The 16,398-nt window shown below is 43.2% G+C and overlaps 1 protein-coding gene across 1 annotated transcript; it reads right to left on the bottom strand.

Moving 5' to 3' along the window:
• Nucleotides 1–557: 557 nt before the first annotated feature.
• Nucleotides 558–16,319, bottom strand: jupa (junction plakoglobin a). Its single transcript, XM_037280574.1, has 16 exons — nucleotides 16,143–16,319; nucleotides 6,667–6,702; nucleotides 6,197–6,358; nucleotides 5,867–6,117; nucleotides 5,427–5,665; nucleotides 5,150–5,351; nucleotides 4,697–4,841; nucleotides 4,407–4,510; nucleotides 3,698–4,036; nucleotides 3,454–3,606; nucleotides 3,242–3,361; nucleotides 3,020–3,170; nucleotides 2,500–2,621; nucleotides 2,377–2,416; nucleotides 1,837–1,975; nucleotides 558–1,373 (listed from the first exon to the last, which is right to left on the bottom strand). Exons 2-15 carry the CDS (start codon nucleotides 6,677–6,679, stop codon nucleotides 1,839–1,841), a joined length of 2,178 nt encoding a protein of 725 aa, XP_037136469.1. The 5' UTR covers nucleotides 6,680–6,702; nucleotides 16,143–16,319; the 3' UTR covers nucleotides 558–1,373; nucleotides 1,837–1,838.
• Between the last annotated feature and the right edge of the window lie 79 nt (nucleotides 16,320–16,398).

Here is a 16,398-nt window from a genome sequence, read left to right as displayed (position 1 = left end):
TTTAGTATTAGCCAAGTTTGTTACATAAGACTTTGACCAGGCCGTCCCGTGAAGTGTTTACGTATTCATCCCGTGTACTCTGCGTCAGATGTATTGAACACAATAAATTATCGTTAGGTGTGAATGTGAGGTCTATGCATGTGTAGTCCTTAACTGAGCTTAGCTGTTCTTTAGAGTCTTAAAATTTAGACAGCAAACTACTGTAGTTGAAAGTAAATCAACAAAGCAGTACTACTTTTGATTCCCTTTTTTTTTAATTCACTGCAACAATCAATTTAAAAGATATTTAGTTTCCATATTAACCAGATAAACAATGAGGGTCTTTGTGATGAGCTTTCGTGTGTCAGATGCCTCATTTGTCAACTACTGTTTTTACAATTTACAACTAACAAAATGCATGTATTTTATGTTGTCAAATTCCTGCACTCGTGGACCCAACAAGGTGAACTCGTAGTGCTTGACAGATAATTAGTACATCATTGTTAATGAAAAAGCTCAAGCTGAACCAGACAATTCAGTTCTTCCCAACTCAAAAGAAAACCAAAACATTAGACAGGTAGATTTAATATAACCTTTAATTTTATTTAACAAAATTTCAGTAAAAACTCTTAGTTAAGTACAAATTTCCCTGTCAGTAGTGTTTCTCCAGCTGGCATCCCGACTATATTAAATCCACAAAAAAGAAATCAGTCGATCTGTTGAACCAATGCGTCAATCAGAGTTTTGACATCAAATCATAACTAGTTACACACACAAGCTCTTCTTTTTGGTTAAAACTGACGTGTTATTATTCTGACTAAGCAATCCTTTCCCCCTAAAATATAAAAGAAAATAATGTGAGAAACAATTGATAAAAAGCCTCATCTCGTTTCGCAACATTTGCTCCTCTCTCTCTCTCCTTCTCCATTTGTTCTCTGCATATGTGGCAAACTCAAAGCAACCTGTATGTTACTTAGTTAAAGCGGGAGAAAGTTGACGCTATATTGTCACAACTTTTAAAGGCATTATAAAGAAAGAGGAGCAGGTTCACACAGTTCCACCTGCGGCAGTGTTGTCAACTAGTTCTCTTTTTAAGAAGAAAGAAAAAAAAAAAAAGCAATCTATGTGACCTTCACAAAATGAAATAAATCTCTTTGGCATAGATTACCCACCCGAAAGCAGAAACACAGACACGCTCCAAAACACACAATCTTAGAACTTTTTTTCAAGCGTGAGTAAATGATCCTCAGCAATGTTAGGATATAAAACATATGCAAGCCCTGTTAAGATTAGGAGTCCCGTACTCGATGATATTACATATAAAAGGAATCAAGAGCTTTGTTCCAATTCTAGCCCAGAGGCCCAATTTTCTGGAAGTTTTTCCTCTCTTGGATCTGTGGAAAGGAAAGAAAGAAACAACTGTAGAAAATATTTTGGGAGGTTATTTAAGAGAAACATTCTCAGTCACACTTTGCGGTATTGCACTTCTTGTGAAGTGTATTTTGGAATTAAAATGGCAAAAATAATACAGTGAAAGAAAATAATGATTGGATGGCTTTAATCCGAAAAATAAAATGTGTTGCTATGACAACGGTGTAAGTTCCTGAGCCCCCTTGCTGTAAAAATCAGTATCAAAAGCTTTAAGTATTGTACTTTTGAATTATGTAAACTTTCAATGCTATGAGGGATTTTTTTGAAAAGAGATTATTTTGTTGCTGTTTAATTCCCTGTGCTGTTAAATGCAGAGCTGATTTATTATCAAACTGATAGGCTCACTACACGTGTGCTGTTATATAATGCCAATTACATTTATGGCATACGGTCCAGCGACATTCATGTTTCCGGGGGTGTGCCGACCTTTAGTAAGGCTCAAACTGCTGTTGTCTGTCGTAAACCATGTTGGTGCCGTAATCGTCATGCATCATGGTTCCGTCCACTGCGTCCATGGGAATGTCACCGCCGTAGCCGCCAAAGTTTTGAAAAGGAACATCCATCTCTGCAAAGACATGAGCACATTTTCCATCTTGATATTGACACCAGCTGCTGCTGTTGTTTTTAAGATGGTGGAAGGGGAAAAAAACTTTCTGATGTGCGGTTGCAGAGGGAAAAGAGAGTATGGAAAGCTGTTTGAGGATTCATTTGACATCCTGGAATAGGTTAAGGGCCACATACTAGTCCGCCCTTTGTGCTCACAAGTGAGACAGAGAAGGGAAACACAGAGTGACCTTCTGACTCATCATATGCATTTAATTAATGACTGTGTATTTACTGGAATATCGTCTCATGTGTGACCGTATGTTGAAGACGATGATATCACAGTGTACTATGTGTGGGCTGCTCTTGAGGTTAATACTGAGTAAAATGCTGCGCATGCACATTCCTGTCCTATGTACTCACCCTCTTGGTAGGATGCTTCCATGGTGACACTGTTGTGGGCCTGCAAGAAGGTCAGATAAAGCATGGTAAGAGAATTCAACAAGACACCACTGCTGCTGGTGGTGGTGGGAGCTGGAAACTCACCATCTCCCAGGCGGCAGGGTCGTTCTTGAACATGGAGTGTGTGAGTTCTCTGGAAACTCTCTTCTTGTGCTCGGCGCTCTTATCCTCGGAGATGCGGAAGAGGACGGCAGCGGCGTATGTGGCTGGTGAGGAAATCAAAGGTTCACAGTCACTGTCTGAGCCTGCTAGGAACATTTAGGTGACTTTTGGGAAGACTACTTTTTTTGCCAGTGATTGGTTTCAAGCTTTTTTCATGTCTCTAAAATAGTTGCAATGTAGTTCTGTTCCAATAGTGGCGACAAAACCCAAATTTGTATGGAATCAAAATGGGCTGGACTCACTTAACACAAAAATGCATGTGTCACTTTTAGTTACTATATCCTTCCACTGTCAATCCTGGAACAACTTTCATCCAGGTTTCATATATGACTTTGATGCTAACAGATTATTCCAGTTGAATGAACAGCTAAAGAAGGTAAAGTGTTGTAGTTGGAAAACAATAAACACTACATGAGGTGACGTTAAATGTTAAGCGTCCTACCGATGCCCTCGTTGTCTGAGTGGAGCAGCTCCATCAGCGGGGCAGACGCTCCCTCGCCATCAATGGCCTCCGCGGATTGTTTGTCCAGAGCCAGCTCGCACAGAACGCCCGCCGCCACACGCTTTACATTGTCTACTGGTGAGTAGAGAAGCTGGCGAGGGGGAGGAGATTTTAGAATAACAAATAAGGCACTGGAAAAAAGAAGTGTTGGGCTTCTGCTACCTGAACAAAAAGAGGAATGGTTTGCATGTTGGCAATCTCTGCTCTGTTGACAGGATCTCTGGCCAGAATGTGAAGCGCTCCTGTACAGCCCTCCACTATCTCTTCCATCCTCACTCCATCCTGACAACACACGTGACAAGAGGTTCACATATTTGTCCAAATATTTATGCGCACCAAGTGGCGCTGTTCAAAAGTGTTGAATTAGTATGTACCTGGTATGTCTGCTTGCTGGATGAGCCATGTTTCTGAGCATCCTGGTGGGCTTTGAGCAACAGGTTGACCAGCCGGGGGATGGCGCCCGCGTCCCTCAGTGGGGCCTGGTTCTCCGGGCACAGGGCCAAATTACGGATCAGGCCAACCACAGCCTTTGGGAAAGGAAAACAAACAAGTCACATCACTGCTCACTGTGAGAAAAAAAAACGTTTTAATCTTTTATAGTATCCTATATCATGCTACCTTAATAACTGGCCAGTAGTAGGGCTGGTTGAGGAGCTTGACGATGGCCGGGATGCCGTAGTGCCTCCTCACTGCGTTCTGCGCCATCTCAGCCTGCTGGTGGCGGGACGTCAGGTGACGCAGGGCGCAAATGGCAGGCTCGGTCACATCCTCTTTCTCGCCGGCGCGCAGTATGGCGTGGATGAGCGCCTCGATGCCGTTGCTCTGGGTGACCAGAGTTTTATTGTAGGCATTGTTGCACGTGAGATTAGACAAGATCCCAGTGGCGCAGGTGAGCATGTTGATGTCATCAGAGCTCAGCAGGTTGACCAAAACCTGCAGCAGGCCATCCATGCCCTCCTGAAACATCACACGGAGATACGTATATTGTCACGTGATTCAAGGAAATGAAAGGGAAAATGACAGATACATGAAATAACTTAAAACAAGATAACGAAATGCCAGATCCAAAAATGATGTATGATTTAACTGAACATCTGTGCCAAGGTGTCAAAATAGTTCAAAAATGAGTATGAAGCGAAATAATTAGATCATAAAAAAATGTAGATACAAGCAAAAGTCTGAATAAACAACCTCAGTTTTAAATATTTAATTTTTGTTGGTCTTTACTGACTGTTAATTCTGCGTTGGGGCCTCTCGGGCTCCAACTAGGTGCTTAGTTTGCCTATGCCTGTAAGAGGGGAACCTAACCCGAAAAGAAAAAACACACCTGCTTGGTGGCAGCATCAGACAGGTTCCTCAGTGTCCAGAGGCAGTTCTGCATCACACGCTGGCTGCCGCCAGTCAGGTGCTTCCCCAGAGCCTGCATCCCACCTGGGGGGAACACAGGCATGCATCAGCTCACAAGCACGCCATCTCATAAAATATGCTGTCATGAGACCTTGCGGTTGCTGAGAAGCCATTAGCCATGTTAACAAAGAGTCGCCACACCTGCATGACTGGCTTATGCATGCAGGTGTGCGTGTGTATGTGTACACTGAATTGACATTTCTCACACACCAGCCTCTACAATGGCAGGTTTGTTGCTGGGGCACACAGAGAGGACTTTGAGAACGCGGCTTGTGGTCCACAGCAGCTTTTCGTAGTTGTAGTTCCTCATGATGTGAACAAGACCCTCGGGACCCCCGTTGGCAAGGATGATGAGCTGTTACAAAGATATATTATATGTATAAATAGCTGTACAAGAAGACAGAAATGTGCTGAGACATGAGGCGCATAGTTAGGGAATCAAGCTTGGCTAAGGTCTTTCATTCTCACTGTGTGTAGACTTTGAATAAAGCTATGACCTGTCCAAGCATGCAAAATAATTTCACACGTTACACACTTGATTCGAAGAACCACACCCAAACCTGACTTAACCTGAACCGTGCACAGATGCCACACCCAAATCAAACCTCGCATAGACACACATGACAAAGTACAATGTGGACTTGTGCACACACATAAACACACCTTGCTCTCCTGATTGCCGTAAGACAGCAGCTGCAGACAGTCGGTAGTGATGGCCAAAAACTTGGGGTTGCTTTTCTTTAGAAGCGGGACCATCCTCTGCAGGCCGTCAGCCAAGCGGACCGCCATTTTGGCTCCCTCCTGGTGCAGGAGCAGGTTGTGCAGGGTTGTGATGGCGTAGAAGAGCACTGATTCCACCGGGGAGCTGTGGGGCATCACAACATCTTTGAACTGCGAGGCTTAAACAGCAGCAAATGCCAGTTCGGACTTGCTCGTGTACCTGAGCATGCGGACGAGCGCGGGGATGCCACCAGACTTGAAAATGGAGAGCAGGCCCTCTCTTTTGTGGGAGAGATTGTGCAGGATGCTGGTTGTGGCTCTGGCTGTCTCCATGTCAGTGGTGTTCTGCATGGCTCGCACCACTGCGGCCACCATCTGAGGTGACTGCATCAGCGCGTGGCGGGACGCCTCCTTGCGGGTTAGCTGGTTGACAATCTGGGCTGCTTTGCTGACCACCACCTGACGGAAAGACCGTTATTCCCATCGGTTGATATAAAGATTCGAGAGAATGCTAAAGTCTTAAGCAACTCTTCCATACAAGAGAGGAAATGAGATGGAGATCAGTTTTCAACGTAATGTCAATCAAGAATTAGCTGGCTTTACTTGTAATGTTCCGATTTGAGCGGAAACCGTCAAATACACTTGGCAAGTACTCTGTACCTGATCTTCATCATTGAGCAGTTTGGTGAGCTCAGGCACAGCACGTGTGGCGAGCTCAGCGTCATCTTGGTAGTTGATCAGATGAATGATTGCTGCCTTGAGCATCTGGGAGGGCTCGGCCAGCCGTTGGACGTTGGTCATTTGGTTCGGATCGGTTTGGGTTGTAGTCAAGATGGTGGTGCTGTCTTCCAGCGTCTCGGGAAACATAGCGGCCCGCACCCGCTGGCCTCTGGTCAACACATACTGGGAGTCTGGAACCGAATGAGGACACTCATCGTGAGAACGCCCGAGAGGCTGCGCAAGATGCTCGGACCTTTTTTGGGGTCATACCTGCCGGTTCTGTCGTGACAGTGGTGGTCACGGTGTACTGCTTGGTTAAGTCGCCGTCGTCATCTCGGACAGTGTTGGCTCCAGACTGGATCCCCGAGTCATATCCGTACCTCGTCTCCTGCCACTCCGTCACCTTCGTTACCCCGCTATCGAGCTCACCCACTGTAACATACGCAGGCGGGAACCGTCCAATGTCAGACCAAATTGTTCTATTGTGTCTTAAATCGTTTCAAGATCTTGTTTATTCTGCTGCACCTGAGTGGATTTTGCACTTATCCTTTATGTAATGATCCAATCATCCACAGACTGCCATTTTTATGAAATCAGCCTTTATACTTATGTTCTATTAAGAAACTAAATGAATGATAACATGACTTGGAAGGAGCATCGTTATCCCAACATTCGAATTTGTAGATCAGTGATAGGAAATGAATGAAACATTGAAGAGAATAATTAAAAATCAGACTTACATTGCATAGACATCCTTGTCTCCTGTAGTTAAACACCTAAAAGGAAAAAAAAGCCAAGAATATTGTATTTATCATCTTGTTCTGTATTTACAATGACACATTTCCTCTTATTGCTGTTGCAAGAACACAGATAAACAAGCCTTCCTTTTTTTCAAACGAGAGTGGAAGCGAGCGTATTTGAAAGCTAACAACAATTTGTGAGGAGTCGAGTCAAGTAGTAGATTGAAATTAGAGGCTTCTGTAAATTAGGAATGCTCGCTGGGCTTTCTGACCTCTCACCCTCAAGCCTACGCCCAGAAAAAATAGGTTGTGGGAGCAGCCTATTGCTGACACACCACAAACTGGAACCTGTCCCACTGGTTTTAGGGCAGCGTGTGTACATGTGAAATGCGTGCTGTGAATGTCGCACCCAAGCTCGTCTCACAAACGCCTGCAACTGAAACTACTGACAAATATAGAGAAATTGCTCAGTGGACAAAAAGAGATCCAACATCCCTGGGCTTTTTCGAGATGTCGATAGTGTGTTTAATCAGCATTCCGATGACGTAACAGGCATTTGTCAGAGCATGTCTGGTATAAAGACTTCCCGTCTTTACAAAACACCCTTTTCAGATGAAATCGTTCTTGTAGCAGTGTACGATAAAAGCATGATCTAATTTCTTACTCTTGCTCCATTTCTCTAGTTCTCCGCATACACAAGCTACTTATTTCCAGTCAATTGCTTTCTTTAATGATATAAAAAAAAGGAAAAAGAAAAAAAAAGCAGGCACGAAGGAATGTTTTCTTCTTGCTCATTCCTGCAGCTGCGATATTGTCCACCACAGAATCTCTCCTCATCACAGAAACATCTGCATTTTTAATAGTCTCAGACATCTGAGTGATAACACAAAGCATCCACTGTGCCCTTCGCATGTACAAAGAATAAAGCCGATGCTTCATCGGACGCCCGGGCGTTCACACTTTAAAAGTCTTCTGAGGACTTTTAAGAAGATACAAAACACTGAAATGATTCGCACAATTGAAGGTAAATACCATCTCCTCCTCGTTTCATCTGTGGATAAATTCAAACCGAGTCAACATTTGGAGGTGTATTGTATCAAAGTTAGCATTTAGCCCATGGCTTAATGTAAAGAACCAATGTTTTTTCCAGGGATCAAATTTTACCTCGTTTTAGGGTCAGAGTAATTGCAATTGGTATAGTTTAGACAAACAACACAAACAAACCCACTTTGAGCTCTTGTTTTTTTTCTCTCTGTGCAGACTCCAGTTGCCTGGAGCACTGTCTCAGCAGTTGTGTGGAGCTGCAGATCCTGCCTAACCAGGCCCCTTGATTACTTACTTGCACTAACATGCTACATGATAAGGCAATGACTCATATGCGTGTAAATCACTCCTATTGGGTGTGGCCTCTTGCCCATTAGGGTGGTAAGTGACCAAAGTCTGTTTATCAACACAGATATGCATCCACAGAAATATTTTGCTGATAAACCGCACAAGTTTCCTGTTAATCCCAACCAGCGTTTAGTAGTTGTTGGCTTTGTTTTCCAGGGCAGTGGGTTCAGCGAACTGTTGCAATGCTGTGACACACCCACATATCACCAAGGTAACCAAAAAAAACCTGCATTGGCCCGTGGTCAGTAGGGATTTGATTTGCTGACCCACCTGATGGCTAAATAAAGGTTCGCCTGTGTGGATAAGAGAGTTTGCTTGATTTGCTACTCACAAATTTTCAAGTAGCCCCAACTAAAAAAAAAATCATGATACTATCAAAGTTCAAGTTTATTATTGTGTACTTCTGTGTGGACTATGGTCTCTCCCAGTTAATAAGTAACTCTCACTGTACATTGCGCCATCAGCACAATTACCACAAATACAGAATTGCGTAGAGCAACGTGCTTTCCTAAGAAGGAAAACGCCCGCTGTCTCGCAACGTCCTCCATGTGGAGCATGAGATGAGGGGCTTCTTTTCAGTTGAACAACAGTGCACAGGTGAACAAGTTGCAACAGAAACGCTTGGCTTATGTTGTTGAGCAGCGCTGCTAAAACGCTACCGTGACATTCCACACAGACATAATACATTGCTCGTGTTTTTCACCCCCACCCCGCCGCAAACCTGACTTGTTAAATTTATCCCAACGACTTGCTCATTCATTTATGAAGATGCTTCAGTCACAATGGAAATTGTCATGAAGTGCTTAATCATGAGAAACCTAACTGCTCCCCCTTCACTCAGGCATGCTCGACAGGGAGTGTCTCTACACTCCCAAGAGGTGACAAGCTCTCAATAGGGGTGTGGCATTAGCGTGTGTGTGTGTGTGGGGGGGGCGTGCATACGCATGAAATGATTGGGAAGAATACACCCAACATCTTACTGGAAGGCCTCACTCAAGCGCTGACCATTAGCCATTAACGTCTAATAGATAGGAAAAACACTTGTGCATTTTCACACTGAGTGTACTTGTAAAAGACATTCCAGTGAGCCAGATTTGGACTTTGCTGGCCTAAGCGCTTCTTTCTGTCACAGCAGGAATGAATCAGCTCAGGCAGGAGGCCCAGGGGGTTGGAGATGAATGCTGGTTCCACTTCAGAGTGGATCTCAACATACATACTACAAAAATGTGTCTTTTGCTTGAGCTATGACTTTGAAAATTAGTATTGAGTTCAACATACTCAGAGGTATATTGCGTGTTATTTGCTTGAAAAATCCATTTATGTCATGCTAAATAAGGAACTGGAATAGTTTGATGCTATTTTAGAATACCAAAAGTATTTTTTTAGTTTGTATTTGAAACAAGTAAAATACAACATTGCATAAAGGGCAAGCAAGCCACCTTGATGATGAATATTACATGCATGATCTAAAAAAAAACAGCAAAAGCTTTTCATTTGTGTTTTTGATTGCAGGCAGAATAATCCCTGTTTTTAAGGACATAAAAATGCCCTCTGTTTGTATGCTTTTATTCAACAAGGTGGTATTTCAGTTACACTTTCATTTTAAAATTGTATTTTCAAAAAAAAAAAAAAAAACATACTAATGTCAACCAGTAAGATGCCTTGTTTGGTCTTAATTTTTAACAGGCTTGCTAATGTCATGTTTATAGACTGACGCGCAAATAAAGCAGATTATGCTATCACACATCTGCAATGCTTGCACCATCTGCACAAAAACAGATTAAGTATTAGAAGTATCGTCTGGCTCCGGAAACACGCAACTCCTGACCCCTGTGCTACATTCTGACTTCTCTTAAACATTTCCACAATAACTTAAAGACATCAGCACAAACTTTCACAGTCCAGTCCTCTTGACATAGCAACAGGCTACATCTTAACACACCACAAACCTTGCTGGTACCAAAGTCACACATGCCCTAACTCATGCCTAACAAAAGCTTCAGCAATATAAAACGGGGTTAAAGGGATAGATGTTTGGAATCAATCAATATGGAAGAATGTGAAGTGATGCACGGCTAATGAATTCAATGTGGCGAATGACAGGAAGTGGTCGAAATTACCTAACACCAGTGCTGGATTCAAGAGGAGACATTTATTTGAAAAAAGCTGTACGTAAGCAAAAGTTTGATAGCCACAAAACTTTAGAGACACACTTATCGGGGAATTATGTGATCGGCTTCACAGTTGCTGGCCTTAATTTTAGAAAAACACTGTGAGAGAGAGTGTTTTGGTAAATTGACTAGAACAGACACATGATGGAAACCAGACGACAGCAAAAGCAAGATGCCAAAAACTCAGGGAAAGAATGGAAAATGACACTCTGATGCGCGGTTGCGCAACACACAAATTAAAAGTGTCTAAAAGTGGCAGATACAGCACCAACCCGCTCCCCCTCTTTTGCTGATCTGGAAACCTTGCCAGCAACACGCTCAAGGAGAGCATGCACACCAGTGAATGAAATACTACTGTGCTACTTCCAATCGGTTGACTGTGGCCAAAAGAAGCAGTTTGGTGGCTGGAAAATAGCGTGGAGCGCAATCTATTGTGAATCAAAGGAAACATCTCTGAGGAGGGGCCCATGTGTTGTGCAGTATCAGATTACACGAGGTTGATAAAGAAGGACGAAAATGGTGAGGAGTGTATTTGGCTTTGCATATTTGAGGTGCTTTCACACAGCCTACAATCAAATATTAAGATTTTATGACGTCACCTCCAGCATCTGGTGCGATGTATAAAATACTACATTTGTGTGACATAACAAAACAAGGACGTATTTTACAGGAAACGTAAAAAAACACTTCCTTCAACTATCTTAACGATGCATTCATTTTTTTAAAATTTATTTTAACGGAAAGACCAAGAAACCAAGAAATTGTGGGGATGCGGTAAATAATGAGAAGGCGACAAAGTGTCTGCCTCTGCACAACAAAATGGAGAGTTTTCACATCAGGCAGTCAGCCACTCCCTTTCAACTCTTTCAAGTAAATCAGACACTCCCTTTACACCCAAAAATATGTACTGTACAACTCCCTCGCCTGCCTTAAAAGTACCGTACTTGTCTCACGCTTGTGGGTCAGTCACCACAATGTATTGAGCCACAGAACTCTTTCAATTCTTTGAAGTTACACAACTGTAATTGTTCTCATGACAAACTTGCACATTCATGTTTGGGATGGCCCTAGAATGCACTTGTAAAAAAAAATCTGATACTGCAATACTTCTACCACTTTATTAACCTGACATATGTCCTCCAGATAGAAGCCGTGTGGAGTTACGTTTAGGTAAACATGGATGACAACACTTAAAGCCGATTGCAATATGAGGATGATAGATTCTGCTTTTTGAGTTGCAACGGCTGGCTGTTTGCCAAGCACAGAGGTTCTTGAGCCCCACTGAGCCCTCTGCTCAGTTCTGGCCAAGCTAGCCGCGGTGAAGTTGTGGCATGGCCCATCTGCTGCCACACTCACCCACCTAATGGAGCCTCAAATTCTCACCAGATATACCCGTGATATTTGTTGGAAACCACATTTGGAAATATTTCTTCTTTTCTAACATACTGGCCGATACAATGAGATTAAATAAATTACACGAGAAGTGCTCGCCTTGAGCCAATCATTCACCATTTCTCATTTGTTCGTGGGAAAGCTGACAACTCAGCTGTGATGTTGCAAGTTTTTCTTCTGTATCAGGAAGTCATCAAATGACTAAATTCCACAAAATACTACCTAACCCAAATTTTGCACAACATCCATTTTCAAATGTTTGAGCTGAAGATTTTTTCCCACTTTTGCATTTGGAGCTCCATAAGTCCCATCCAATGAAACGTTTGGTTGCAGGTTGAAAGGAAATGAAGAGGAACAAAGTATGTGACTGAACACAGAGCTTTACTGTGTTCAAGAATGGGAAAGAGTAGCGGTATTGTCCCAGTACTGCTGTCAGTGTGAAAAACAACCTGGGATTCAAGTGTCTCTATTGGTTGCAACCAAAGAAGCAGAAACGTCTGTGCTCAGTGGCCAAGTGTGGTGGCCAAAGCCATGTATGGGAACGGACGAACGGACGGACGGACAAGCACTTTAAGCTCAAACCGCCACGCATCAGTGTGTGGTTGCACAGTGAGGCGTTCTGACAGATGATGAATTTTTCAGGGAGAATACAATCTCAATAGAGCTAGACGAAGGTTGCCTGGGAGAACAGGGGGAACGTGTAATGGCAGCATAAAGAATGCGCTGCTAAGTTGATAAGGACAAAGCCTGCTCAGAACCGAAGCAACAAATACATTAAACATAAAAAGTTTGTAAAGACATATATTGAGAAAAAAAACAATGCTTTCCTTTTGAGATGCTGCCGTGTCTTTATATTTATTATCCAACAAGTACAGTCGGTGTCCCTGCTGACTTGAGAACCACACCCTTGTGCTCTGCTCTCGGAAATGAGCAAAGACACCAAGGTTCAGTACAAAGGAATCATTAAACCAAATTCAAGTTTATAGCCTCTTGCTTGAGATACATGGCCCGTAATGACAACAATGATAATATATGCATGAAGAACACAGCAGAGGTGGAATGGAAGCTTGATGGCCCTATAACTTTTGCTTTAGTGAAAATAATTACAGAGATGACAATTCATTTTTCAGATGTTTTATGCTGCCTAAACATTTGTTTTTGAAGCTGGAGCTAGGGAAATTGGCAGATGAAAATATAAATGTAATCCACAGGAAGTCCTTCCTCTTTAGCCTACTTTGATGCCGATAAAACCACCTACAGTCGAGTGAAGCCTGAAGGCCATCCAGAAACTTTATCTCCCTGCGTTCTTTACTCTCTGGGAACAGCAGAGCATAGCGGCAAGGTGATATGCGAACACGTAACAGGCCACGCGACATGTACGCCGGGCTGCGACTGAGCCCGTGGGTCGCACTGGCTCGGCCATCATTGTGCACCAACAATTGAGGGGGGGGAAGACATCGAATCCACAGGAAAATGAATTATTCCAAGCAAACAAAGAGGTTCGGCTACATGCCGTCGAGTAATCCCCTTTGCGAAGTGTAGACCTATTTATAAACGCAAGGATCTCCTGGCCCCTTGCTCTGCTAATGTAGGACAGTATGAGGGAATTAAGCAGGAGGGGAGAGATTATCACTGTGCCACCACAGCTGTATCGGTGAAATCTAAGGCAAGTTCACCCCCTACTGCGCCCCCAGCACCCATCCACCCCCCTTTTCCTCTTTGAGAGCAGACGGGTGTAGCTTTCAGACCCGGGGGGTGGAGTGGGGGGGCTGTCTGCTGCAGCACAGCAGACACAACGCACTGACGTCTCAACTACTTAAACAAACTGGATTTCTTGGAAAAAATGACTGTGATGGTGTCTTTGCAAATATAGTAAACAAAAGGACAACAGTGTAGCTTGGCTTGCGTTTCACGCCACTAAAGATGATGCGATTTGATTAAACTAGCACAAAATCTCATTACACGGCCAAACCATGCCCGAGTTTATATCGACAGATGTAAAAAGTTGGACGCGACAAGACTTAATCGCATCGAAAAAAGGCGGATGAGATGAAAGTCATTCCGCCTTGATGCTGATTTCAGCGGAATTACTCATGAAGTTAAATGAAAGGAATGTGTGCTCTCGTGACCACCGCTAAGCAGGATTGGAAAAATGTTTTCTTGTCAAGCCTGGAGCAACTATATCAAGGCCAGTTTGGCAGCAGCGCGAGACGTTTGGCTGGCTCGGAGTTGTAGTAAGACCATGTAAGGGAGGGATGATTCATTATTTTGTGTCAGGCATTACTGATGTGTCAAGGCCCCGATATGGAATTAGCTGTTGAGGTCAAATGTGGGGGGTTTTCATTTAGAGGCTCCTACTATTTTGAAAACAAGTTAATCTCCAGACTATTGTTCTTACTGTGGTTTGATTCAGTGGTTAAAACGACCATATTTTCCATGAGCCCAAAACAACAAGAAAAAAGAAAATATATATTCCTCTACAAAGTTTTTTTTTTGTGAATTCACTTTCGCTTGAAGAGTAGCAAAATCATCAACCAGCTGGAGTCGGTTCTTTATTTCGGTTTCGATGAAAGAACTTGTTGAGTACATGGAAGCTTCACATATTGCAATTCGGGGAAAAAAAAAAAAAACTTCTTCATTCTGGTCAGTTGGGAGGTTCTAGTTTTTATATCCTGTGTATTGTATATATATTTATTCATTCATCGTCTGAACTGCTTATCATTACGACTCCGAGTGTTGCAAGTGGTAGGGCAGATGGTTGTGCAAGAGGCGGGGGACACCCTGAACTGGTCACCAGCCAATCGCAGGGCACATATAGACAAACAACCATTCACACTCACAATCAGACCTAGGGGCAATTTGGAAGGTCAATCGGCCTACCATGCATGTTTATGGAATGTGGGAGGAAACCAAAGCACTGGAGGAAACCCACGCAGGCACGGTGAACATGCAGACCCCACACAGGAAGGCTGCAGCTGCAATCGAAACCTGCACCTCTGAACTGTGAGGCGGACGTGCTAACCAGTGCGGGTCGTGCTGTCTGTATATTGTAATCTGATTTGTGTTTACGCCACACTTGTTTGGTACAATTATATAACGCTTTCATAGTGAATGCTTACAAGACTAAGTTAAATTGTTAAGTAAGTTAACTCTCATTAAGTTGAGTCGATAAAAGTTGTTTCTCAGGAATGGTCCAGCATTGTGACATATGACCCCAAAACTGAACTAATGCAAAACCAGTTAAGGTACCTTGTGGACTCAAAGTGTAATGACCGTAATGGGATTTTTATTCCCCCCTGATGACCTATTGTTACATTATGTCTCATCAAATCTCACTGAGGTTCTTTATTTCATTTCTGTATTTAGGTCAATATATGCAAATATGCAATACTGGAAACACTCAAGTCTGTAAATTTGGACTAAAACTGGCCCGGAGGCAGACCAGCATTTCTCAAAACAATAAATAAATAAACTGCCTTTCACAGTATTTAATGGTTCATTTGACTTTTTTTTTTTTTTAGCATAAGCATAACCTATCTACGGAAGAGGATTAGGGCCAGTGAAGAAAAAAAAAACGAGGGGTGACAGGATTCTGACTTTTTTTCTCAGAATTCTGACTTTATTCTCAGAATTCTGGACTTTAAAGTGAGAATTCTGAGAATAAAGTCAGAATTCCCACCTTCTGACTTTAAAGTCAGAATTCTGAGAAAAAAGTCAGAATCCTGTCACCCCTCGGTTTTTTTTCTTCACTGGCCCTAAATCCTCTTCCCTATCAGACCAAAACCTTTATGCATAAGAAGTCTGATATTGCTTATGGTTATAGATGTATTCCTATGTACTGTAACGTTACTGGAGTTATACTGCAATAATTCTCTATCTTTATTTACATTTTTGTTCCGTTTACTTTTTTCCCGTCTTTCCCTTCTCAAACCTCGTTCTGCCCGAATGCATTTCTCAATGGGGGTACTCCCATGCCGCACAGAAAAAAAAACTGTTGAGCTATACAGATCCACTATTCTGCAAGACAAAGCAGCATGGACCGTACCCAAAAAGTGAGTCGAAATCGCGTCATGAGAAAAAACATACATAATGAAATAGCGTTCAGTTATTCACCTGCCTCACGCGCGCGCGGACGCGCACACGTTGAACTTTGCGAGCGCTCGCCACTGAGTGAGTGACGTCACGAAACCATCGATACTGAACGCATACCCCCCTCCCCCCTCCATAAAATACTATTTGATTTCAAAGAGATAAGTCTGAAAAACAGTGACGGGAGAAAACCGTAAAGTGTCGATGACTCCAGCTCAAACAGTAGCCAGTGCGAGCCACGCGGAAATAGAACGGAGGGCTTCAAAAACAGAAAGCTTCATTTGAAACGTGCAACACGTAGAAATGCATTGTTACAAGAATTACGAGTGATTTGATCATGTAGTTTGGAGGTGCCCATTCACAGAAATAAAAGAAATACACGGGGGGGGGAAGCACAGTTAGGAGAAATAATGTTCATTTGGTGAAACTCACCTGCCGAGTTTCACAGATGAGCGTATTCCAAGATAGATTTGTTTTTTTCCCCTCAGGACAGCACACTATCTGGTATGCTCCGCAACTTTCTGCCACTCTTTCTCTCTTCCACTCTGCAGCACTGCCGTTGTCCTCGCTCTCACTCACTCCACAGAACGCACAAGAAAGCCCCAACAGTCGCGTCACCTCCTAGCAGACTCCGCCCCCTTCACAGCGACCCCACCCTGCTTTCTCCACCACTGCTGCTCGCGCAATG

This window comes from Syngnathus acus, chromosome 1 (genome assembly GCF_901709675.1).
Source record: "Syngnathus acus chromosome 1, fSynAcu1.2, whole genome shotgun sequence".
NCBI classification, from domain to species: Eukaryota; Metazoa; Chordata; class Actinopteri; order Syngnathiformes; family Syngnathidae; genus Syngnathus; species Syngnathus acus.
This window is presented reverse-complemented; position numbering and strand designations above follow the sequence as displayed.